Source organism: Sus scrofa, chromosome 6 (assembly GCF_054392235.1).
Source record: "Sus scrofa isolate SSC_HxYL_T2T_F1_AM1 chromosome 6, Sscrofa_HxYL_maternal_Yorkshire_Landrace_v2.0, whole genome shotgun sequence".
Taxonomy (NCBI): domain Eukaryota; kingdom Metazoa; phylum Chordata; class Mammalia; order Artiodactyla; family Suidae; genus Sus; species Sus scrofa.
The window spans coordinates 120,253,222-120,281,102 of NC_139388.1; the positions used below are offsets into that span (position 1 = coordinate 120,253,222).

The following is a 27,881-nucleotide window of genomic DNA, read 5'->3' on the forward strand; positions in this document are numbered from 1 at the left end:
TGCTCCCAGCCTTGCACAGCTCTTGGCTCAAGGCAGACTGCACCTCCTTCCATGCTCATGTTCATGGCAAATCCACTAGCTACATGCTCCTTTTCCCCACCCCAGTGTTCACATATTGATTTTGTGTGCTTTTGGTCTTTTTAGGGCCACACCTAAAGAGCCCCCAGGCTGAGGGTCAAATCGGAGCTGCAGCTACAGGCCTACACCACAGCCACAGCAACACCAGATCCAAGCAGTGTCTGCAACCTACACCAAGCTCATGACAACGCCAGATCCTTTAACCCACTGAGCAAGGCCAGAGATCAAATCCACATCTTCATAGACACTAATAGAACTCTTAACCCACTGAGCCACAACGGAAACTCCCCTGGTTCTGTGTACTTTTTTATTCCTTGAGAGAGTCTCCAGCCATGTTAAGTTGTCTCATACAAAAATATTTTATGCTCTGCTTACAAAGATAGATAGGTTTTAAGAGGACCTCCCCACCAAGCCCTATTATTCTCTACAGTCCTATTATTTTTAGGGTAGCTTTTGTAGACTACGAAGATTTTTAGGTATGCATATAATATGCTACTGCAGCTATGCCTTTATTTTCCAGTGTTAAACTACTTTTGCTCATATAGCTGCTACCTAAAATACCTTTATCTAAATGGTTTAAATGTAGTATGGATCAGATTATAGATAGAAATGAAAAAGCTTAATTACCATAAAATCACACAAATTTTTTGCCATACTTTTATTTTACCTATACACAAACGTTCAATTTGCAGATAAATATGTACAATTTTATAATTATAAACTTGTTATGAAGTACTAATGAAATAACATTTCAGTATTTCTGATTTCATATTAGATTATATTAGATGACCATAATAAAAAGACCAGAGAATATCTAGCCAAGGACAATTCACATAATTTTTCAAGTACTTCTATTTATTAAGACACTGTATTTTCAGTTCCTGAAGGTTTTTTAAAAGTTAGTTTTTCAAATTAAAACACTAGGAAATAAAAAATAGTAATTTTGCTTTACATTTAAAAATTATCCATTTTAGTTTTATGCATATATCAAAATAAATGCAAAATAGACAGCAGTTACTAGATAAGTATCTACATGATAATTACTGATGAAGTAGAGTTCTTGAATGTCTTTATTCTTTACACTTTTGTTTATGGCTTACACGTTTTGGGGGCTTTTTTGGTTGCACCCACGGCATGAGGCCGAAGTTCCCAGGCCAGGGGCTGAACCTGTGCTGCAGCTGCAGCATGGGGAACAGCTGTGGCAACGCTGGATCCTTAACCTGCTGTGCCACAGGGTAACTTTGAGCCTACGTGTTTTTGTTTTCAGGTTTTTTTTGTCTGTTGTCTTTTTAGGACCGCACCCATGGCATATGGAGGTTCCCAGGCTAGGGGTCTAATCGGAGCTGTAGCTGCCAGCCTACGCCACAGCAACACCAGATCCTTAACCCACTGAGCGAAGCCAGGGATGAAACCTGCAATCTCGTGGTTTCTGGTCAGATTGGTTTCCACTGCGCCACAATGGGAACTCCGGGGCTACATGTTTTTAAAAAGACTACACAGACAGTAACAGTGCTAGTTTACTCTTTTCTAAGCATAGAAAGCAGATTATAAATGTTTATGACATCTTTTCAAAGACATTAAAAGATTATAAGGCAACAAATAAGATTCTTTCTGAAACATCCAGATTTTATACCAATTATAAAAACACTGCTAATGCTTACTGACAGCTTATTGTATACAAGGTAATGTTAGGCACTTTACATATCTTATACCTTATCTACCCTGTACTATTAGGATTTACATTTTACAGATGAGAAAACTGAGGCTTAGAGACGTTCAATAATTTGCCTTAGATGAAAGTTTGTCTTACACTAAAGTACATATTCTTAACCAATATATAGTCTTAGATGAGAAGAAAAAATTTCAAACAATTTTAAATCATTTTTCAAGAGATCAAAAAGATCTTCTATAAAAGGTTTTTATACTGTAAATATAGTAAAAACTGTAATTCAAATTAAATAAAGTACTAATCAAATCTAAAAAACCAGTCCTCATATATGACTATGTTTGAATGCACTAATTTAAGACAAATCCATCAAGTTATCATGAATTAATTCAAAACATATAAAGCATTATATGTTATTTGGGTACAACTTTATCCCTAGGTATCTTGCCTGCCATTTCATAAAGAAAAATTTATAAGGCATTTATGGTAGCAGAAATAAGAAATTATAATACTATAGAATACCAACCAAGGCACCAGCTGCATAAAGCATTGCTTGATCATTAAGAAAATCCTTCTTTGCAGTATGATAGCAACTGTAAGCCAAATCATAATGCTGCACCAAAAAACATAAGTCAGCCATTTTTCTGATTTGAAGTTCTGGTGCTTCTGGTGGATACCTGTAAATACAAAATAAGTGAAAGGAATTTATAATTTATGACTACTAAACCATTAAATATTATAAAATGGCTAAAAAGATGCCCAACTGTCTAGAACATGAGAAAAACTAATCCTGTTTTACAAGAATTCTACCTCCAAGGAGAGTAAATTTTCTCAAGATAATTCAGAAACAAATAGTTACATCTATATCTATATAATTTATATCCCTATACTGAGAAATTCTCAAAAGTAGGCAAGCATTGTCTCCCTGGTCAAATTATAAAGTAAATGATCAATTCTAGGTAAAACTTATATACAACATGAAAGAAAATATAAAATAATTTTTATTTTCTCTTAAAATGAGATTTTATATTAAATTTCTATATATGCCAGATCTAAAAATTACTAGACCATAACATTTTAATATAGAAAAGTTAGTAAAGAATATCTAACTCCATCTTTTCACAAATAGGAAAACAAACTCAAAATAAAGTGACCTCCCTTGTTATCTTTTATTTATTTTTAGATATTCAATTACCTACAGTTCTAATTTAAAATATAATTTACTTACAGTCATTATTCTTATCTACCTGCATTCTAACCAACATGAAACTAAAAAACTAAAGAAATATTTATTTTTTACAGAACATCAAAGAGTCAAACAATAACCAGAGTTAAACATAGGAAAGCCAAAAATAATATTTACTCACAGTAATCCAGATGTATTTTTTAGCTCATTAATGCTCTTTTCTGGAACTTTACTGCCACTAAACCATTTTTTAGTTGCAGAAAATAGAGATCGACTCAAACCTTTTCTTGATATTAGCTAAGAAAAAAGATTAAAAATGTTGACAAATATAAGAATTTAATATTCTTCTTTTCATACAGAAGAAGAAACTCTAACTAAAAAGTTTTAAGAGTGAGCAAACATTCTTTTTAATAGCATTGATTTAAAGAAAACTATCCAAAATGCTGACAAAATTCCTAGAGAAAATAAATAAGCCTCATCTAGGATTTAATAGAGTTTTATCACTGATAGTAATGTTAATAAATTCTCATATTGGTCTATTCCTACAAGAAAAAAATTAAATACCTGAAATAACTTACACTACTATATTCTCACATTTACTACTTACTGACATTTTAAAAAATACTAATGCAAAAAAGTAAATCTTACCTGATCATTTAATTGCCGAATTGTTTTCTCTATATGTGGCAAAAGGCCCCGAAACGTGAACTCTTGTATAAACTGTCGAATTCTATCATGATCAGTAAGGGTTAAACATGCACCATGAATAATGCCAGTATTTGCTTTCTTTGTTTCATGTAAAGAAGCAGATTTTACATGATCTGGGCCATCAATGCTGTTAGAAGAGTCACTGGATGGGTCCAATTGGAGTGGGTGAGCTCTAAAGTTATTTGGTAAGCCATCTACTGAAAAAGAGATCTTTCGTTTACTCTCAGAAAGCCAACAGAAAATTGTGTTATTACTACCAGATTGCTAAAAGAAAAAAAGAATGTTGGAACCCTTTATCTTTCCATATGTCTTAGAAGTCTAACATTATTAAGGTATCCCCCCCTAGAATTTGAGGACATGGGTTAATATTTATTATTTATAATAAAAATTTTTTAATTCATATAAAAAATGAAGAAAAATAGCGTTAAAATATAAATTTTTTTTTTTTTGTCTTTTTGCTGTTGTTGTTGTTGCTATTTCTTGGGCCGCTCCCGCGGCATATGGAGGTTCCCAGGCTAGGGGTTGAATCTCAGCTGTAGCCACCGGCCTACGCCAGAGCCACGGCAACGCGGGATCCGAGCCGCGTCTGCAACCTACACCACAGCTCACGGCAACGCCGGATCGTTAACCCACTGAGCAAGGGCAGGGACCGAACCCGCAACCTCATGGTTCCTAGTCGGATTCGTTAACCACTGCGCCACGACGGGAACTCCTAAATAATTATTTTTAAATAGCACAACTAACCAAGAAGAAAAATTATAACAAAAAATTTTAGAGCTATCACTATCCAGACTATAATTTTTTTTTTTTTTCTTTTCTAGGGCCGCACCCGTGGCATATGAAGGTTCCCAGGCTAGGGGTCGAATCGGAGCTGTAGCCCGGCCTACGCCAGAGCCACAGCAACAAGGGATTCGAGCTGCATCTGTGACCCACACCTCAGGTCACGGCAACACCGGATCCTTAACCCACTGAGCGAGGCTAGGATTGAACCTGCAACCTCATGGTTCCTAGTCAGATTCATTAACCACTGCACCACCAAGGGAACTCCCAGACTATAACTTGAAATACAAAAATAAAGCTTTCAAAATCATCTAAATTGGGGGAATAATTATTGCTACATATCAAATCTTCCCTTGCTTTCCACAAAAAAAATTTGTAAAGAAGTCTGATTTATTACTCCTATAAAATAAATTTTTAAATGTCAAAAACCATCAAACTCAAATAACTCAAAATCTTCACAGGAAAAGCTATTATCTTTTTTCATTACAAAATTTCCCCTATCTTTTATGTATAAAGATTAGCATGCTTTAACAACAGTGCATATTTTCAATCCAAAGAGAAACTGAGAGAAAGTATATCAAGACCTTTGACTTCGTTATCTAATCCATCCAATGAAAGCAAGTTACTATCAGAATTCTTATTTGAAGTTATAGTACAAGGGCCATCTTCATATGATTCCTATCAAAATAAAATAAAAAAGCATTAACAGTTATATTTAATCATGTTTAAAATATCATCAAATTCATCAGCAACTATGGTTACTAACTGTAAACCTCATTTTTCTTTGCTACAACTTTTTCCTCCAAACCAAATTCTTAACTTTTTCCATGCATCATATTCAATCACTTTAATCCATATCTACTATATTCTTAAATTTTGTCCCATACTCAATCTACTATCCTACTTCTTCTGAATTCAAGTTACTTCTCAGTTTCTCTGTTTATATGTGATATGCATATGCCTATACGAATACCTGTATATGCATCTATGGAAAGAATAATGGCAATACAGACAGACTACCAGAGTCAAGCAAAAGTTAAAAAACAGACAAAAAAAAAGGATGGTATGGAATCTCCTGAATCATGGAAGCAGTGTTAATAGGTTGGAGTGCATTCTGAATATATAGGAGTGTTTTGGAAAAATAGCCAATGCAACATTTACTTGCATAAAGGGCACTGGTTCAGCCAACAACAACAAAAAAATTAAACTAAAAATACCCAGACTACTCCATGAGACCTAAAAATATGAGGTATTATTCTGAGTACTACACTTTGAGGAAAATATATAAACTAGAACTTAATAAGAGGAAAGTGATCAGAAGAAAAAAGTCTTAAAAAAAATTTAAGAGTTGAAAAAATCGATACATTTAGGCTAGAAAAATATTAAAAAGGAACATGAGATCTATCTTCTACAATTTGAAAATTGTCTTGATGGAAAACTAATATAGTCCCCACAGGACTGAGTATAAGCAAAGGAAGAAAATTTTTGGTTGATTCTAAAACTGCTCAGATGTGGAAGAAGTCACTTGAGAAGACAGTGCGTACTTTCACTAGATGAGGTCATTCAGTTTTAAAGCAAATTAAAGCATCAGAATAACGGTTGGGTTTGACAACCTTTAAACTATCCTCCAATTCTGGACTTCTTGGATTCTAAGCTGTAGAATTTCTGATAACTCTGTCTTCTGTTAAAAGTTCTCCAACTGGACAATCTGACTTATGTTCCTCTTTCTAACCGGAGGTGGCTGGGTTCTAAATTGAATATTTCAATATTGTTCCTATTCTGAGTGTGGCCCTGAAACACTATTTTAAAAAATTACGCTCCTCCACATCTAACTGGTTCTTCTTCTCTCAGACACTTTTCCCCAGCATTATCTTAAAGGTCGACAATTATCTCAGTATTGAAGTGAGTTAAATTATCAGTAAAGCACTGTACCTGGATTAAAAATTCCAAATATAAAATAGAAAAATAAGGCAAATAAACAAATTATTAAGCAATATTTATTAGAATATCAAAAATTACATGAACTTTATACTTCATATTTCTTAAAATAATACCACATAAAGTATAATGTAGTTTAATTGTACAAAATATAAATATATTTTCCATTTACTTAAGAAATCCTTCTAGACCAAAAACAGTCAACTCTTGATTATCTGAACTAATCATAGGAACTTGGCATCTTGACTACTAAAGTTCTATCTCAAAAGTTGGACAGAATGTGAAAACTTACACCAACACACATCAGCCAACAGAAAACAATTAACATTAGTGTAAAACTCTAGATAAGAAGAGTAGATTAGGAAGAAATAAAACTTCTTGCAAAATCAAAAGAAAGGGAAATCTGGAAAGTCAGGGAAAAAAGCCCACCCACCCAAAAAGTATAAGCTCTAAAAGGTTGGTCATAGAGAACAGCCTGTTGAAAATGAAGACAACCCCAGAGCGTGTGGATAATAAACAATTGACTGTAAGCATTCATAATGAATTAAACGTACAAGACAAAAATTCTATTCTCTACATGTCTAGCCAATCTAATTCAATTCTTAATGTGTAATTCACTTTTCTTCTTTTAAGAGACTAATTAACCCTGATATACCCGAAAGGAATACATACAAGTGATTATTACAGTTTAATTTAAAACAGCTTCTCTGGAGTTCCCGTCGTGGCTCAGTGGTTAACGAATCTGACTAGGAACCATGAGGTTGCGGGTTCGGTCCTTGGCCTTGCTCAGTGGGTTAAGGATCTGGTGTTGCTGTGAGCTGTGGTGTAGGTTGCAGACGCGGCTCAGATCCCGCATTGCTGTGGTTGTGGTGTAGGCCGGCAGCCACAGCTCTGATTCGACCCCTAGCCTGGGAACCTCCATATGCCACAGAAGCGGCCCTAGAAAATGACCAAAAAAATAAAATAAAATAAAACAGCTTCTGACCTACTGTTCACATGCTGATGGATTAAAACTAGCCAGATTCCACAAAATAACTACTAGTAATTCTACTAGTTCAACCAAGACATTAAAAATTCTACAGTGATACCATTATGTTACAAAACTGAAATACAGCTTTTGTGGTTTGCTTCATTGTTTTTTACATATACCTGGTTTTGAATACTATTTTTCTGGAGATACTGACTCCAAGGATCTGGTATCTGCTCATCTGAGGCTCGATTAGATGTTCGAGAATTAATTTTAAGTAAATAGCAACCCTGAGTTCCATATTTCTGTTTCATTTCTTCATAAATTGATTCAGCTCTAAAATTAAAAAATGGAAAAATTTCTAGTCAATGGGAAGCAGACCTTAGGCAATAATAGTTTTTAAAATACAAAAACCATCTAAGTAGTCCCCAAAAAAGACAGAACGAAGAGAAGTAAGATAATTTTAAAAATTAAAACAAAGAGCATGATCCTAAGCAAAATTTAGCTAGCCTCATGGGATAAAATTTTGCAAGATAATCCTATGTTATCCAAAGAGAAAGTTCTGGGGGTCAAATCAGTTTGGGAAACTACAATAAACAAAGCCAACCAGTTTCTCTGCAGCAGACATCTCAGAGCATTCCATTTGTAACGTGCACTATGAATTTCTAAAGAGCGACTTCAAACTTACAGATCAGAAACTCTTTCAACTATGTGGACTAGTGTCTTCAGAAAGTAAGATTTGGAGGAACTCTTAGAGAACAAACATTTATCAAAAAGTGTAAATGTTGAAATAGAAAAGTACAGTACCCCCCTTCAAAAGCCATCTTTCAGTGCTACAATTTACCCTTCTCTTAGCCCTCTCCAAAGGGATACAGTTCAGAGAAAGCAAAGAGAGAAGCAAGAAAAGCACCCGAAGTATTTATTACATAAAAATCCACCTTCCCTTGCAAAATTTGTAATAGCTGGATCCATGAGCTAATCCCAGATGTAAAAAAAAATTTTGATCTATTTAAAGTTCATTAAACTTGCTAGTTGGTAGGAGATAGATAACTCAAGTGATAAATCAGCCTAAGAATCAAATAGGACATTCTGATGGAAAATAAAATTTTGGTACATAGGGCTAACCTAATTTAAACAGGGTTTGTTTTTTTAATCAATCACTCATCTGATACCAAAAACACACACAGATAATTCTATATCATATTCAAATATAGATGCTAATACTATATAAATAACAAGCCTAACAAACAAGTTATATTCCACACTATAGAATTAAGCCTGGATAAGTAAAATAGTTATAAATTTGCATAAATACACATTTAAGTATATGGGTATGTAGATACACTTAAGTACAATAAACTAAACATCTACTCACTTTACAAATGACACTGCTAAGTATAAGAACCACTGAACTAATACTTTAATTACCGCTTAAGTATCCTAGTTACAACCATTCAATATGGAAGATATATACCACATCCAAATGCTGGAAACTAATTTTAATAGCCAGTTCAAATTATTTCTATTTATATAATATACGTTATCCAATAGGCTATAGATTGTTTATGATGTCAAAAAAATCCTGAAAATTGGTAACCCTCAGAACAATTCTTTGGTCTTACAGAGGAAAATTTATTTAAAATATGATGGCCTCTGCTCAGAACAAAGGTGAGAAATGATTTAATTGTATATCCTAAACAGCTCTGAGATGTGAGAGTAACAGTTGGAAACAAACGATTAACTTCATCCACGTCCTGAACCAAAGGTCAAAATAATCTGCAAAGCCACAAAAGCCACTTTCAATATCATCTTATTTTGCAAAAACCTTTCTTTTTATTTTTCTGGCTGCGCCTCTGGCATACATTAAGTTCCCAGGTCAGGAATAGAACATGAGCCACAGCGATGACAATGCCAAATTCTTAACCAGTAGGCCATCAGGGAACTCCTCAAGAATTTATTCTTAAAGATAAGTCATTCTCTTATCATAAAGATAAAAGGACTATGGCAAATCACTAATAACTAGTATTAAAGGGAACATAAGAAATAAGTGTTTGGATGTTTTTGAGACTGTGAAAAACATCAAGGCTAAAAACATAAAGTGATGAGAAAGTGAAGAGTGAAAAAAGAAGTGCCTGTAAGCCAGGAAATGAAAAGTTAGGGGAAAACTGGGAAAGAGAAAAGAGGGGAAAAAAATGAGAAATGATATTATATAAAATAGGAAATAACAGCTAAAACCTATACGTATAAAACGGCAAGTACTTTTGAACAAACAGCAATATATATTGAAAGAAAAGTTTGGGTAAGCACATGAAACCTAACATAAAATGATGTAATTGTTGAACATAACTCCAAATAAAGAGATACAAACTTTTATTTTCTTGGATGAAAAATATATCTAAAACTTAAGCCATGTCCAAATTAATTAACTCATTTAACAGGAAATAATTTAAAATTTAAAAAATAAAGCTTACCTCTGTTCATCTCCTGCACTTACATCATGTAAAAGTACATAATATTTAAGTGTATTTGGTATAAACCACTTGGGGTAGGAATAGTCATTGCTGTGTTGAATTCGATGCTGTTCTTGTGACAACTTTGAAAACTGTTCCACAGGTTCAGCTTCACTAGACGATGCCACCAACATGCCTTGTAAATCATATTAAGGTAATTATCACTTAACATTCAGTAATAAATATTATCCTATTAAAAAAAACTTCAGGGAAATATTTTCTACGCTAAAAGCAAAGTCTGATTTTACAGGTTTTCCTGCAAGCACAAAATAAATTCCTTAATATTTCTAAGTAATTCAAGGTTCTAAATCTTAAAGATTTTTTTGCTGGCAGTTTTTCTTAGATCATTTACATACACGATAAGGAAATGCATGAAAATGAGAACAAGTAATATGAAAATTGTGCAACTATGACCATAACGAACAACTTTGCTGAGTTGTACTCCTCTCCATTCCATCTCATTGCAATTTCACACTCTATTCCACCTCAACTTTTCTCTGCAATCTCATTAAGAAAACAAAAAAGTCATAACTATCAAAGGAGATTAATAGCTATAAAATAGGTTACTTAAAAAGTGGAAAACTGTTTTTAAATGAGCTTGTGCATAAGCAATTAATTTTGAGGCAATCAGCAAAAGCTGTTAACACTGACAGTTTACATTTTTCTTTCTAAAATAGCTTAAAATGTATTAAGCATGAAATACTCCAAGTTGGAGGATAAAGAAAAATAAGCAAGCCCTTAGTATTCTTATTTTTAATCAAAAATTATTTACACCAGTCCTGTATGTAGGATGTCATGTAACAAAAACAATAAAACTTGAAGCATCATCAATAAAAGTAATTTTTTCATCTCTACATCCTCTCAGTAATTTGGTCTTTGTATAAACTGTTTCTAAGATTAATAACTTTCAAAGCATTTGATTTTAAGAGAACATTAAGAGTCAAAGGATACATGCTAAATAGTGGTTCAGAAATTCATGATCTGATGCTGGCATCGACTGAAGAAAGGTCTCTCTGTAAGATTCAAACCATGGAGTAGTAGCTAAAATTAACAATAAATAAAAGTTAAAATTCCTCAGTTGAATCAGTTTACAAAAGACAAAACTTCAAATCCATATTCCTAAAAGGTATGAAAGATAACTTCCAGCAATAAACAATCATTTTCCATTTGTGCTTTGAGATGTATATGTGACATAGGTGGATAAGCCATAAAAACAAATATATTCATACATGACAGTATATATACCTGCAAAAATAAGTGACCTACACCACAATCCCACAACTTACATATTAATGCTTTCAATATTACTTATGTGAATAACCAGATTTTAGAACTGAATTTCTCTCTGCCACTAGCCATGCAGTCATAAGTAGCTCTTTTTCATAAACGGTATCACTTCAGAACAGTGGTTTTCAACCAAGAGTGACTGTGACCCCCAGGAAACATTTGGCTATGTCCGGAGATACTTTGGGTTGTCACAACTAGGGATAAAGACAGGGGTGATACTGGCATCTAGGGAAATAGGCCAGGAATGATGCAAAACATAATACAGTGAAGCAAACAAGACAGCCCTCTCCCCAGCTCCCAAGAATTATCTGGCTCAAAATGTCAATAGCGATGAGGCTGACAAATCCTACTTTATAATTTGATTACTTGAGTATGACAGCAACTAAACCTTTTCATACTTTATCTTATAATCAAATACGAAGTCCTGTATTTTCACTTTTTTTATACATGTATACAATGTGAGATTTTGGTTTTTTTTAAATTGCCGCACCTATGGCATATGGAAGTTCCCAGGCCAGGGGTTGTTCCGAGCTGCAGCTGCAAGCTCAAAGCAGCTGCAACAACAGCAGATCCTGTGGCAGGCTAGGGATCAAACCAGGCCTCCGCAGCAATTCAAACCACTGCAGTTAGTTTCTTAACCAATGCACCACCACAGTAACTCCTAATGTGATGCTTAAAATGTCAAATCTCTCTTGCTCCATGCTAAGCATTTTACAATACAATAATTCTATATACATATATACACATATACATAAATATACATATTATATTTTGCTTTTTAGGGCCACACATGTGGCACATGGAAGTTCCCAGGCTAGAGGCTGAATCAGAGCTGCAGCTGACGACCTATGCCACAGCCACAGCAATGTGAGTGAGATCTGAGCCACGTCTGTGACCTACACCACAGCTCACGGCAATGCCAAATCCTTAACCCACTAAGCAAGACCAGGGATCAAACCCGCATCCTCATGGATACCAGTCAAGTTCGTTACTACTGACCCACAATGAGAATACCCTATTCTAACTTTTTAAAAATTTAAATTTAGTTAAACTTAGTCATTTCACTAAGTTTTAAACAAATTATCTAAATCACAGTTTTACTAAAAGGATACTCCATTCCTAGTTACTTATGCTGACTACAAAATCTTATGTACTTTTGGTTTTACTCTTGGAATCGCTGAAAACATAGCAAATATATTTTCCGTTCATATTATCATACTATATTAAACAACTGGGAAGGTTAGGGAAAAAAAAAATCTATTCATCTAGATACTCAATAGTATATCAAACCTGGTGCCATATATACAAAAAAACCTTTCATTCCAACAAATGCCTTATGAGAATAATCCATATATTGTTTAGGAGGGCTATTACTACGAAATCTCATGTTCATTGCTCTAGAAGAGGAAAAACATTCTCAGAAATATTACTATATATATATAAAGTATATATATATATAGTAATATATATATATAAAAGTGGCAAAAACTGGAGAATAAATGAGAGGCTCTGTTAGAACAGGAAACCAATTTTCTTACCAAGCAGTAAATAAATCTTCCCTCCAAATCAGTCAAAATTAATCCTTATCTTGAAAATTAGTGTATGAGTGGCAAGAAAAGAAAATACAAAAATTGATGAAAATTTTGGTTAAATAAGAAGAAATCTTCACAGATGGAGGAAATGACTTTATAGATTCTATTTTTCTATTTACTATGTTGCTCCAATGATGCTTAAATTTAACGAATAACAGGTACATTGCAGACATATGAAAAGGGACTTGTTTCATGATGGGTTGGGGATTTCTGAATAAACAAATTAGTTCTTTTCAAAATAGCTATTCATTGCGACACTATCTGTAATAAAAGACTAGAAACCACACATGTCCATCAGGAGAGGACTGGTTAAATAAACCATGATACATACAATAAACAGATACACTATGCAGCTTTAAGGGAAAGGGGAAAATCTCCATATATCACTATAAAGTGTTCCCAGGATATACTGAGTGAAAAAAAGGAACAGCAGAAAGTATGCATTTTTGTGAAAGAAAGGGAAGACAATATAAAAAGTCACACATGAATTAGCTTATATTCTCAAAGAAAAATAACAGAAGGACAAATCTAACAAATGCCACCATGTGTAAGAAAAAGAAGAAATGAGAAAGGGGAAAGGTCTGGAACAGAAGTTAGAGTTCTGTGAATGTACTTTGTCTTATGGTTTTACTTTGGAACAATATAAACATCCACATAATGAAAAATTAAATTAAAACAAAAAAGCAAATTCATGCATATAGCAGTTCTTAAACTGAAATAATACTTTCTAAATTCTGGTACAAGAAAACACTAGGTACTTAAAGTATATAAGAAGCAAAGGAACATTTTCTAAATATATATGGCAGAAGTGGGTTTTATCCTCAGGTAGGTCACACACCAGGTTGAGGAGGTTAAGTTTTTTTTTCATCCACATGTTTCCCTGAAGGGCTAATTAAGAAGACCTCTCTGTTTACTAGCCAAGACGTCTAGGGAATCCTTCTCTTTTTGCCTTTTCAAGTGACACTTTTGCAGAAAGTAGAAAAAAAATGAGTTTAAATTTTTTAGATTAACAAAAGACTAACATTTAGTAACAATTCTCTTCCCTTAAAGTTCTCTTGTACTTATTTTGGGATGACATCAGTATTTTGCTCATATTCCTTTCCACCTCTACATGTTCTTTGGAACTGAAACAGCGACCATGCTATCCTACTAGGTAAAGTTTCTCTATGCAGAATGTACTTTGCATTGTCAAGGAAGGGTAAGGAAATCAGCAAGAGCTTAAAAACAACATAATGCTCTGTCCACTACCCACATTCACAAAATGCAACCCTCTCTCTCTCCAATTCCTCCTTTGTTCCCTTCTTAGCGCCAGGAACTTGGGACACAGTTATGAGTATTCCAGTACATATCTAACAAGGGCTGCCTGCAGTGAGCTAGAGCTAGAACAACTCTGATCCTCCTTCTATTGAAACCAAATATTATCATTTGTAACCCTAACTCCGTAAGTGAGAAAGACTAGCTATCCTAAATATAAATATTACAGATAAATCACATATTTTTAGTCACAAAAATTGAAAGTACCAGAAAGCCAATATTCAGACTAAAAAAATACTAAAAAAAAAAAATTTTTAAAAACCTGCAAATTCCACATAATGTTGGCACTCAATCTATAACTTTAGATAAAGAGTAGTAGATATACCAAAACTTAACATACTCCAGAATGAAAATATTCAAGGGAAAAAAAATCAGATAATTAGATGTCATATAATTATTTAATTCAATAAACAAACAGCCTCAAGGTCAAAAATACTTAACACTAAACACAGTGATTTTCAGAATATATGGTTTAATTCAGAGGATCTTAAGACTACAAAAACCACAACAAACTGAAACCAGAACTCATATAAAATTTATGAGCATTTTGCAAATCATAAATAATATTAAATAATATGAATAAGAAATTCCAACCCTGTATTTTTTTTTTTAATCTTTTTTTGTTTGTTTGTTTTGTCTTTTTGCTATTTCTTGGGCCACTCCCGCGGCATATGGAGGTTCCCAGGCTAGGGGTCAAATAGGAGCTGTAGCCACTGGCCTACGCCAGAACCACAGCAACGCGGGATCCAAGCCGCGTCTGCAACCTACACCACAGCTCACGGCAACGCCGGATCGTTAACCCACTGAGCAAGGGCAGGGACCGAACCCGCAACCTCATGGTTCCTAGTCGGATTCGTTAACCACTGCGCCACGACGGGAACTCCCCAACCCTGTATTTTAACAACACCCTTGAGAACTATTCTTGAGGAGATTATTTCTAATTAAGTGTTTCAGAAAAATAAGCAAAAATCAAGATATTCTAAAGAGATGAGAATCATGATTACTTATGCTCAATTATTAAATTCCTACCACAGGAGATTTTTTTAAAATCTCCTTTTTTGAAATTACATTCCTTTTAACCCTCAGTATATCAGGAAAAACAGTGCATTTACTATCTAGATCTACTTAACCCTTGATATTTTACTGTATTTTCAATTCATTTTACAAATTATTTAGAGTTAAGAATAAAACCTTGGAGTTCCTGTCGTGGCTCAGTGGTTAACGAATCCGACTAGGAACCATGAGGTTGCGGGTTCAATCCCTGGCCTCGCTCAGTGGGTTAAGGATCTGGCACTGAGTGAGCTGTGGTGTAGGTCTCAGACACGGCTTGGATCCCACATTGCTGTGGCTCTGGTGTAGGCCGGCAGCTACAGCTCCAATTGGACCCCTAGCCTGGGAACCTCCATATGCCATGGGAGCGGCCCTAGGAAAGGCAAAAAGACAAAAAAGAAAAAAAGAATAAAAACAAATTTTTTACAAATTTTAGTTAAGAACTTAAACATAGCAGGAGTTCCATTGTGGCTCAGTGGTTAATGAATGTGACATGGAACCATGAGGTTTCGGGTTGATCCCTGGCCTCGCTCATTGAGTTAAGGATCCGGCATTGCTGTGGCTCCAATTAGAGCCCTAGCCTGGGAACCTCCATATGCCATGGGTGTGGCCCTAGAAAAGGCAAAAAGACAAAAAGAAAAAGAATTTAAACATAGCAAACTCCAACTGTATTCCATATTTTCCTGGTTTTAAAGATATATGTCACAATTAGGAACATTCCTTGAATGCAACTAACTGTTCATCAATTATCATGCATAAACCTAGAAAATGACCATCATGTAAATACCAATTTCAGATTCAAATACATCTCTAACAACTTCTAGTTTATCACTACTTCTGGTTCTTCCTGCACTTGAACAGCCAAGGTGAAACATTTTAGGAAAACATGTTGGATCATAATTTTGCTGAAACAAAAGGTCATTTTTGTTTGCTCCATCACTGCAAAATATCTTCATTTTTTAGACTTCTAAATAGCAAATAGAATGGCAAGCCAATGAATTTTTCATTTCTACATCATCTAATTCCTTCCAATTACTTTCTTATATATATCTGCTTTCACCATTTGTCTACTTACAAGTCTGTAACATAAACATCATAAAAAATGAAAGAATACAGTCAAATGTCCTTTAACAAAATAGAATGGTCTGGGTTATTGTCTCAAAATATTGTATGAAGTCCTTCCCACTAAATTAGTGATTAACTGGATGAAAATATTATATTCTCTTTTTGTTCTCAGCAATACACTGCTCACTCATCAATTCTTGAATTTGAGAAAAACTTTCTAGATATCATCATCTGGACACAGAGAGACTACGATTTCCATATATTATCAATTTTACCACTGTCATCAGAGTCCAATAAGGGGTGGTCACTAGCCACATGTGGCTATTAGGCACCTGAAATGTGGCTTGTCTGAAATGAGGTGTGTTGTAGGTATAAAATACACAATTTCAAAGACAATACAAAAAAAAATAAAAATTTCCATTGATTCTATGTTGAAATTACACACATACATAATTAATAATATGTTTATTATTAATTAAAAATTAATATATTAATATTCATTTCACCTGTTTCTTTTTATTTTTTAATGCATCTACAGAACACTGAAAATAATGTAAATGGCTTACATATTTCTACTAGATAGTGTTAGTCTAAAATGCTGTATTTCACTGGATTCATCTTCTGATTATCTAATAATTATGACCAACTGTGTCTTTCATTGTCCATTTTCTTTGCCAAAATGGGCTAAAAATGATCAATTCTCAACTATGTTTAATGAAAAACAAAGAAGAAAAAGATGTTGACTAAAAAGATGGTATCTCCAGACTTCTTTCATAACTTCCTGAAAAAAGATGCAATACAAAATTTAAAACTGAAGGATGACGCAGTAGTGATGATTTATTTTACTACTACATCATCCCAGGCAATTTCATCATTCTTCCACTTTCTCATAGTTCAAAGTAATTAGTAAATGATAAATAATTCCTAGAATGAAAAATAGAAAAATATATCAAGATACTAGAAAAAAAAAAAGGCACTAAGTTCCTATTCTTGCACTACCGCATTTTAAATAAATGTCACTTTTTAAAAGGGTTCTTTGTGAGTTTTGATTTTAAGTAAAAATCTAGGGAAAAATACTAAAGAATATTTAAACAAAATCTTTTTTTTTTTTTTTTTTGTCTTTTTTGCTATTTCTTTGGGCCGCTCCTGCAGCATATGGAGGTTCCCAGGCTAGGGGTTGAATCGGAGTTGCAGCCCCCAGCCTACGCCAGAGCCACAGCAACGCGGGATCCGAGCCTTGTCTGCAACCTACACCACAGTCACGGCAACACCAGATTGTTAACCCACTGAGCAAGGGCAGGGATCGAACCCGTGATCTCATGGTTCCTAGTCGGATTCGTTAACCACTGCGCCACGACGGGAACTCCTAAACAAAATCTTTTAAAATACTTTTTTACACATGACTATTCACTGAAGTTTCATGGTATCTTTCAGAATAACAGCAATCAATAAAAAGGCAATCAGAAAAAGTATACTACATATTTAAAGGGGAGAAAATATGTTCTTTCCTATCAAAACAAGGTGCAGACCAAATTATACAATTTGAGCACAATGCCTGGATTTAGCAAGTAATCCTACAAATCAAGAGTGAACATAATAGACAACAGATGATAGAATAGATAACAAAAGTTATCACCACTTTAGAAAATTCAGACAGATATATTAACTGAAACACATACAAAAAAGTAGTAGCTGAGTAGGAAAAAAAAATATGCAAGGAGTAGAGTGTGAAAGATCTGGAAAACAGAGACCACCACAGGAAATGTCTATATACAATGAGGATTCTTCCTATTCCATCAGTGTGTCTTACCAATTATTGTACCAAGAACAATAGCTTTAGTTGACCAATCTAATGAAGAAAACATGAAACTGTTGGAGTTCCCATTGTGGCTCAGTGGAAACGAATCTGACTAGTATCCATGAAGACGCAGGATCAATCCCTGGCCTCGCTCAGTGGGTTAAGGATCCGGGGTTGCCGTGAGCTGTGGTGTAGGTCGCACATGCAGCTCGGATCTGGCGGTGCTGTGGCTAGGGATAGGCCTGCAGCTGCAGCTCCTACTCGACCACAAGCCTGGGAACCTCCATATGCCTCAGGTGCAGCCCTAAAAAGACAAAAAAAAAGAAAAAAAGAAGAAGAAAGAAAACATGGCACTGTTAAACTAAGCCTATGAGGTAAATATCTAACCTGATTTTCATAAATAGAATGGGTGAAAAGTATGCTGACTCACATTAATGGTAAAAGCCAGAAGTGTATTTCCGACAAATAGAGAGTTAATCTTACTTAAAATGGATAAAGCCACTCTTAAATCTCCAAAGTATTATTCTGTTACAATAGAATTTTGTTAAAATGAATTCAATACTTCATCATGTCACACTCCCGGTCTTCAGGAACAACATAACGATAACAACATAACAGTAAAACTAAAGAGAGGTGCCTTAAGGTAGCAGGGAAAGAAGCTGAAGCAACTGTTTTCTTCTTCTACAGTTTATCCTAACCACTTGTGGTTCTTTTTGAAAATCTGCCTACAAGATTAGTAGTACCTATAGTAGTGCCTCCACCCACTTTTAAGGGTAAATAGTACTGAATCTTTCCCTATATTGAGATGTCCCTATTGAGAGTAGGGACCTGAGGATATTAAGTAATATAATTATATAAAACTTCTCACAACCAACTCATGACCACATTGTTCCTATAAACTATAACAAACCACTTTAATAGACTCTAAAAGGATAAATAAGCCCACCCCAAGTATACAGACAACCAGACATCAGATTTAAGAATCTTTCTCTAGAACTATTAAGTGGCCCCAAATAAAAGAATTATGATTAATAAAAACTGGGCAACCCTCAAGCCTATTCACAGACTCACGACTTAATAAAGAAGTCCACAAGCTAACAAACTTTTTTATGCCCAATCAGGATTTTAATGCCTCAATTTGAAACAGAAAATAATGCCAAGGGCTCAGCAGGCATATAAGGGAAGTTTCCAATATGAAAAAGAAATCAAAACAGACTGAAAAATAATACAAATGAAAGAAAAAGCACAGGATAAAAGAAAACTTAAAAACCAAAAGAAGTCAACAACAATTTACTAACATCCTCAGAGTTAAGATACCACAACATGAAACATCACGGTACCAAAAGGGAAATCCAGAAAGCAAAGAAAGTTAAAAAAAAAAAAAAAAAAAAAGACAGTGAACATTTGAAATTCAATAGCTGGGTTGAAAGATGAAACCAATGACATCCCCCAGGATGTGAAACAAAAAGACAGAGATGTACAATATTAGAAAAAAGATAAGAACATAGGAAAAGTAACTCAGGAAGTTCTCTATCTAACCAACAATAGTTCCAGAAAGAACACAGAAAAAAACAGGGAAGATGTTAACAATATAAGAAAATTTCTCTGAATGCAACTAGAGATTCCCATACTAAGTGAAGTCAGTCAGAAAGAGAAAGACAAATACCATATGATATCACTTATATGTGGAAGCTAAAATATGGCACAAATGAACCTATCTAGAAAACAGAAACAGACTCACAGACATAGAAACAGACTTGTAGCTGCCAAGGGGGAGAGGGTAGGGAGGTGGGATGGACTGGGAGTCTGGGGTTGGTAGATGCAAACTACTACATTTAGAATGGATAAGCAATGAGGTCCTACTGTACAGCACAAGGAACTATATCAAATCTCTTGGGATAGATCATGATGGAAGACAGTATGAGAAAAAGAACATGTGTGTGTTGTGTGTGTGAGAGAGAGAGAGAGAGAAAGAGAGAGAGAGAGGGACTGGGTCACTATGCTGTACAGAAGAAATGGGCAAAATATTATAAATCAACTCTAATAAATAAATGAGATTATTGGGGAGCTTGGAGTTAACAGATACAAACTATTGCCTTTGGAATGGATTAGCAATGAGATCCTGCTGTGTAGCACTGGGAAATATGTCTAGTCACTTATGATGGAGCATGATAATGTGTGAAAACAGAATGTGTACATGTATGTGTAACTGGGTCACCATGCTGTACAGTAGGAAAAAAAACTGTATTGGGGAAATAACTACTTAAAAAATTAAAAAGTAAATTAAATTTAAAAAATGAGATTAGAAAGAAAAAGAAAATTGATAGTCTAACAGTAAAAAAAAAAAAAAAATTCTCAAGAATAAAGTGAGTATACGACCAGATTATCAAAAGGAGCTATTTAATACAGTAAGTGAAAGACATCTGCAATATAAGAAAAAAAAAAATTTTAGTATGATAGTTAATCCCTCTCTCTATGCCCCTCAGCACTTTGGCATAACCCTTATGCCATATCTCTAGTATGATGTATTGTGACTTTAAGATACTAGAAGTTAGAATATATTATAATTATTAGCTGTTATAACTATGAAGTTTTATATATAGTATGTCTTAATCATCTCTATATCTCAACACAAAACATATAGTATGAAATCAATAAACACTTTAGCAGGAGTAACAAAAATGTAAAACATAATCACAAGATTAAAGGTATAGAAAAGGCCTTAATAAATAATCTAGCCAATCCCATTTTCAGAGAATAAAACTCATTCTGAGTGACATTCAAGTTATCCAATTACTTAATAATTATGGTAGTATAAAAACCTTGACACTCTGGCATTTGAGTCATTGACCTTCATTCACACTTCAACATGAATTTTCCACTGATGACCAAAATAGTTCAAATTCCATCACTTTTTCCCAAAAATATGCAAATTTTGCCTCACACTGAAAACAATAAGCTATGCCAGGAACTGCTTAAAATACTATCCTAGAGTTCCCACTCTTGCACAGCTGAATTAGCAGTATCTTGGGAGGACTGGAACACAGGATCAGTCAGTCCCTGGCCTGGCACAGTGGGTTACGGATCCAGTGTTGCCACAGCTGCAGCTTAGGTTGAAACTGTGACTTGGATCTGATCCCTGGCCCGGGAACTCCATATGCATGGGGAAGCCAAAATAGAAAAAAAAAAATCGTGAAATGGATTCTTTTTATTTGTAAAGATACCATAATATTCTATACTTAATATTATAATGTTAACTTATCTTGCTGAAATTAAAATAACATAAAAAGGAAAAAAATTATGAACATTTAAACAAAATAAATCTATTTTACACAAGTGCAACCAACTAATTTCATGATCTAAAGTACACCACTTAAATTCTCTTCGTATGGTTGGGAAAATCTTTATGCAATTAGGGGGTGATAACAACATAAATAATATATCATACTGATCTAAAGATTACTTTATTAAGCTGCTGAAATATCCTAATTAGATGATGCATTTTTAATCTTTCCTCTCTGAAAATCTATCCCAGTCCCCCCATTAAGTCTTTTCCATACTGGAAAAGAATCACACCAAATACTGCTAACTCATTTTACATATTACTAGTAATTCTACCTACCAATCTTATTATGAAAAACCGTTCACCATTCAAATCAGATTAAGATTAAATATTTACATACTATAAACATTTCCTCCACTTAACACTAAGATAAAAAATACAATAAATTTAATGTTTTTATATAATCATAGTATTATCACAAAAGAGTAGTTGTTTTTTACCTACTGTTCTTTCATTCGAGAAATATTTTTATGCATATGTTCTAGGAATTACTTCAGATACTGGGGATAAAATAAACAGCCCAAGTTCCTGCCCTCATGAAGCTTATATTAACTTTACAATTAGAACTATAAAACAAATTTTTTCCACTATGAAAAAGTAAAATGAAATCATGTAATTCAGAGTTATTTGAATGGCTGCCTGCTTACTTGATTATAACCTCTTAAAAACAAAGACTGTTTTTTTCAACACTGCATTCAAAGAAAAATGAAATCATTTAATTCAGTTATTTGAATGGCTGCCAACTTACTTGATTATAACCCCTTAAAGGCAAAGACTGTTCTTTTTCAACACTGTATTCCCAGGCTCTAGCTCTCAGTAAGAGAGCTTGAATGTTTGCCGAATAATTTCCAAGTTACATAATTACCTTTTCTAACAAAAGAAAACTTCATTTAAAAAATAATAATAAATCTTATTACATACCACTGATGTTGAGGTCATAATCTCCTGCTGTAATCACATTAGCTACTAATCCTTCTGCAGGCTGACTGCTAGAAACAACATCATTCAAAAGCTTCCGAATGGCTCCAGGTTGAGGTGGTTGGGTAATAATGTTGCTTACTGCTATCTTCAAATTTTTAATTACATGAAGCTGATTATTGGGATCTCTCATATGAACTTAAAAAAAAAGAAAAAAACTTGAAATTAATTCTATACAAAGCATAACAAGCCAACTATTATAACAATTTAAAAATTGGGTTAATGGTTTACAAGCAAAAAGAATGCCTAATTCAGAAACCAGAAATTCCAAGTGGTACAGTCTTCCAGAATACAACTGACAACATTTCCTTATATACCAAAAGGGCTAGTGAGACAGTCTAAAATTCCTCTCCCGCAACACTACTGCTCACAACTGCTCTACTCTACATCCTTTCCTTCCTCTTATGTTTGGAGCTGCCAGGAACCAATGACCATCCATATCAAATCTCTCTCACCTCACCCTAAGGTTGGTTGAGGGCATTTCAGGGTCCATGGCATCAACAATGAACACAGTAAAAGGGAAGAAAGGGGAATTAAATGCTGCATGCAGACTTCCCAGCTTCCCCAATCATGAGGCTACATCTTCAGCCCCCATTCTACTATCATAAAAATCAATGCCTACTTTGGCTGGGTCCACGTTAGAACAGTGGGCATGCGAGAACTCTCTGTACTTTTCTTCTCAATTTTCCTATGAATTTAATCTGCTCTTTAAAAAAAAAAAAGTCTATTACAAAGAAAAAAAAAAAAAAATCATTGCCCAGATCCCTTCTCCTAACCCAATACCTCCTGCCTCCTCCCTACTATATAGGCTTTGTCTCAAATCTATGGGATTTATAACCAGTGGTTCAGAGCTTTAAGTCCAGAGAACAGGCTCTCAGGCGACTGTACCAAGACAGTGCCCAAGTGCAGAGTAGGAAATGCGAGCATATATTTTTTTCTTATAAATATAAGCAGATGAGATGATTACGTCCCATAGTAGTATTGTAAGCAGTCCACTGTACTGACTCCCCAACTTTTGGAGTTTGACTTTATTTGAAATCCCAACCCACCAGTTATTAACTGGGCTATCCTAAACAACTTTTAAACTCTTCTGGGCTTCAATTTCTTCCTCTGTAAGATGTGAAGAAAATAACCTACTTCACACAGTTATTTTAAGGATTTAGGTGAGATACTGTTAGAAGATACAGTAAGTATAAAGCTCTCAGCCTGTACCTGACACATAACATACAGTAAAGTGCTCAAGAAGTGATGGAGGCAGCATGTACAACATACTCAATTTTAAGTACATCATGGATCATCATATACAAATACTAGCCAATTCTGGAAAACTGACTTTCGGTACCTATCCACTAATAAAAGATATTTTTTCCCCAATGGAAAATGCTTTAAACCAAACTTTTAAGTTCTGGCCTGCCTATGTTTTAAATAAAATTACAGCCATTAAAAACTGTCTTCCTAAATTTCCTGTGTGTCCTCTCTGCTGACTTCTAAATTTTTAATTAAAAAACCTAAGACAAAAATCTTTTTAAAAATACTACAGGAGTTCCCGTCGTGGCTCCATGGTTAACAAATCCGACTAGGAACCATGAGGTTGCGGGTTCAATCCCTGGCCTTGCTCAGTGGGTTAAGGATCTGGCGTTGCCATGAGCTGTGGTGCAGGTCTCAGACGTGGCTCAGATCCCTCGTTGCTGTGGCTGTGGCACAGACCAGCAACTACAGCTCCGATTAGACCCCTAGCCTTATGCTGCAGGTGCAGCCCTAAAAAGACAAAAGACAATAAATAAATAAATAAATAAATAAAAATACTACATGTGACATGAATATGTGCACTTGTGTTAAAAAAAAACTAAATATACTATACATACAGAAAGTATACATGCAAATTCCATTATAATGGTTACCTATGATGAAGGAAGGGAAGAAATGGGGCTAAGGGTAGAAGGTGAAATCAACTGTATCTACAATACTTCTTTTTAAAGAAAAGGAAGATACAAAGCAAGTATGACAAGATTCGTTGGCTCTGGGTAGTAGGGAGCTGGATGTTTCTTGTATACTCTTCATCTGTAATTGCGGATGTTTTCTAAATTATTTAAACAAACATACACAGGCCTCTCTCCCTAATTAAACTTCTCAGGTGATCTATATAAGAAAAAAACTAAAAAACATTAAAATACTATGGTACATTTCTGATATTTTTAGGAACACATTGTACAAGTAGTTTCCTTGAAGGTGATCCATAATTGTCAAATAACTCAAATAGCCATGTGTGTATCAACCCTCTCTCAAAATTTTAAATTGGCTTTAGTATTCTTAAGTGTTAACACAAAAATGGTTATTCTAGTTGTACCCTATATTCAGAATGGGTTTATCAGTTATCAGGTTATTATTATTGGGTAATCCTAATAATCCAGAAATGAGTTAATGGGAGGCAGACAGCTTCTGAAATGGCACTCAATGATCCTGGTATTTCCTGGCATACACACTTGTTTCGTCCCTTCCCACCTTCCAAGACTGGTGTGTGTAAGCAATGGAACATAGCAAAAACAGTGGTATAGAGTATGGCTTCCATCCTGGGTTCTCTCTCTGATCGCTCCCTCTGAGAGAAGCTAACTGCCATGTCATAGAGACACTCAGGGAACCTATGAAGAGGCCCACAAAACAGAGAACTGAGGTTTCAGGCCAACATCTAGTGAGGAAGTGAGACTTGCCAACAGCAAATGAGTGAGCCTGGAAGCAGATCCTTCAGCCCTAGATCACTGCTGACAAACAGCTCCACCGCAACCTCAAAAGAGACCCTGAGCCAGAACCATCCAGGTAAGCCACTCCCAGATGCCTGAGAAACAAACAATAAATGCCTTTGTTTTAGGTGCTAAATTTTGGGGTAATTTGTTACACAACAATATATAAGTATTACACTGGAAGATCACAAAACCAACCTAATAAAGAGAAAGTCAAGAGCTAAAAATAATCATTTTTTTAACAGAAATGCTATTAAATAACACAAAAAGTCCAAAAGGTTCCAAATTAAATAATTATACTACGGCCTCATTAAGATTATAATATCACAAAAGGTGACTTTATACATCATATAACATCTCAATTTCAAAGTGAAATTCAGCTCTACCATTATCTTACTTTTATAGGTTGCCATATAATTTCTTTAATACTGAGAAGTAACATTTCCCAGTATGGGCTGCCCATGGAATACTGGTTGCTCAAGATAGATGTTTCTGAAAAATCAATTCCATGTTCAAATAAATTTGGGAAATACTGGATTAAGTTTTTAAAAGATCTCTTTATAGCAGGTGTTCCAGAGTAATTATATGCTAAACGACACTGTAATTCTCCCAAACACATGCTATATTAAGCAAACTTATTTGACCACAAAATTTTTTCAGTGAACATATAATACAACTGGTGTCCTATGGAATATATATATTTTTATCTTTCATTTTTATGTAGCACATAAAACTTTACTGTATTAAAAAAAACTTCAACTGCTTTAAACCACACAACTCTCCCAAAATTTTATACCCTTACTCAAAAAATCTATGACTGCCACACATTTACCATTAGATATGAAATCAAAAATTTCTTCCCTAGGAGTTCTTTTGTGGCACAGCAGGAGAAAGATCCGGTGTTGTCACTGCAGTGGCTTGGGTCACTGCTGTGGCATATGTTAAATCCCTGGACTGGGAACTCTCATATGCTGCGAGAAGAGCTAAAAAAAAAAAAAAAAAAAAAAAAAAAGGAAAATTTCTCTTCTAAAATTCAAGATCCTTCCTTATCTAGCATTTTCCCTTACTACTCTGTACTCCAATAGTGAGCTTTCCCACTAATCCCCAACCAATCATAATTTATACCTTTTGCCAATACCATTCTAACTTCATCTCTGTCCTCAACAGGGAATGTCCACCCTCTCCACTTCCACCACTCTCTACCTATCACACTCAACTGACTACGCTCCTTCGCTAAATCACTTGCGGTCTACATACGGAAAGCAAGAGTACACAGGGAAAGCAGAGTACTGATTTTAGCCTCTTCATTTTTTCTCCTCTATTCACTGCACTGTCCAGCATAGGAGGCACCAGCCACGTGTCCACTGAGCACCTGAAATATTTCTAGTCCAAACTGAGATGTGCTATGTGTAAAATGCACACGAAGTTTCAAAGACTTAGCAATTTTAAAAAATGTAAAATATCCTGTTATGATTTTTTTATATTACATGTTGAAATGGTAACATTTTAGAAACAGTGACTTAAATAAGATACATACAGAGCTATATCTCTCTATATAGATATATCTTGTTAGATATGGCACACCCATAGCATATGGAAGTTCCCAGGCCAAAGATCCAAGCCACAGCTGCAACCTATGACACAACTGCAACAACACTGGATCCTTAACCCACTGAGCTGGGCCAGGATTGAACCCTTAACACCATAGACACAACACAGGATCCTTAACCCACTGTGCCACAGCAGAAACTAAACTGGCTGGCTGCACCTGCGACATACAGAAGTTCCAGGGCCAGGGATCAAACCAGAGCCATACCCGTGACAATGCCATGCAGTTTGGTTGTACGCACCAAAAGTCCAAAGATTTTTTCTTTTTTTATGGCTGCCATTCATGGCATGTGAAAATTCCCAGGCCAGGAATTGAAATCTGAGCTGCAGCTGCAACCTACACTGCACTTGTGGCAAGGCCAAATCATTTAATCCACTCTGCCCAGCTGGGGATCAAAACCTTGCCTTGGAAGCCACCCAAGCAGCTACAGTGGGATTCTTAACCCACTGCACCACACCAGGAACTGATATATATTTAAATACATAGAGACAGATTTTTTTTTTTTTTTTTTTTTGGCCATACCCCCCTGCATGTGGTAGTTCCCAGGCCAGGGATCAAACTCACAACACAGCAGCAACCCGAGCTACTGCAATGACAATGCAGGACCCTTAACCTACTGCACAAGAGAACTCCAAAATAAATTATTTAAACTACTTTCACCCACTTCTTAGCTTTTACAACGTACCTACTAAATAACTTAAAGTTACACATGAGACTCACATCATTTTACTATTGGACAGCACTGCTCCTTCGTGTGAATAAGTATTGCCAGCAGATAAGAAGACCTGACTGAGAACACCTTCTCTTTTTTTTTTTTTTTTTTTTTTCTTTTTAGAGCCGTATCTGTCGCATATGGAGGTTCCCAAGCTAGGGGTCAAATAAGAGCTGTAGCCGTCGGCCTACACCACAGTCACGGCAACTCGAGATCCTAGCTGCGCCTGCCACCTACACCACAGCTCACGGCAATGCCCGATCCTTGACCACCAAGCAAGGCTGGGAATTGAACCTGCATCCTCATGGATACTAATTGGATTCGTTTACGCTGCATCAAGAAGGGAACTCCAGAACACCTCTTGAGTCACACTACCTGCTTTGAAAACTTTCCCACCCCTAAGACTGGACAAATTAACATCTCTATGCCTCAATGTCATCAAATTTAAGTTGGTGTTGACAGTATCTAATGACAGTACCTTTAACTCAAGGAGGACTGAGAGACAAAAGCTACATAAGCAATATCAAGTGGTATTATTCTTTATTAACAAAGTAGAAAAAAG

General features: G+C 35.0%; 1 protein-coding gene across 7 annotated transcripts in view; it reads right to left on the reverse strand.

Moving 5' to 3' along the window:
- The window catches only part of TRAPPC8 (trafficking protein particle complex subunit 8), a 91,621-nt gene that overhangs the window by 61,716 nt on the left and 2,024 nt on the right, over positions 1-27,881 (reverse strand). For 4 of the 7 annotated variants that reach the window (XR_014807820.1, XR_014807819.1, XM_021096211.2 and 1 more), the window contains exons 2-9: positions 22,204-22,398; positions 10,785-10,874; positions 9,795-9,969; positions 7,506-7,659; positions 5,003-5,096; positions 3,579-3,835; positions 3,112-3,227; positions 2,271-2,421 (exon numbers count right to left, since the gene is read on the reverse strand). Coding sequence is in view for 4 of the 7 variants with exons in the window: in XM_021096211.2 (XP_020951870.2) it covers positions 2,271-2,421; positions 3,112-3,227; positions 3,579-3,835; positions 5,003-5,096; positions 7,506-7,659; positions 9,795-9,969; positions 10,785-10,874; positions 22,204-22,398 (1,232 nt within the window). In the remaining 3 variants the exon portion in view is untranslated. The remainder of the gene's footprint in view (positions 1-2,270; positions 2,422-3,111; positions 3,228-3,578; positions 3,836-5,002; positions 5,097-7,505; positions 7,660-9,794; positions 9,970-10,784; positions 10,875-22,203; positions 22,399-27,881) is intronic. The other 3 variants (XR_014807821.1, XM_021096212.2, XM_084964415.1) reach the window with 1 other exon arrangement.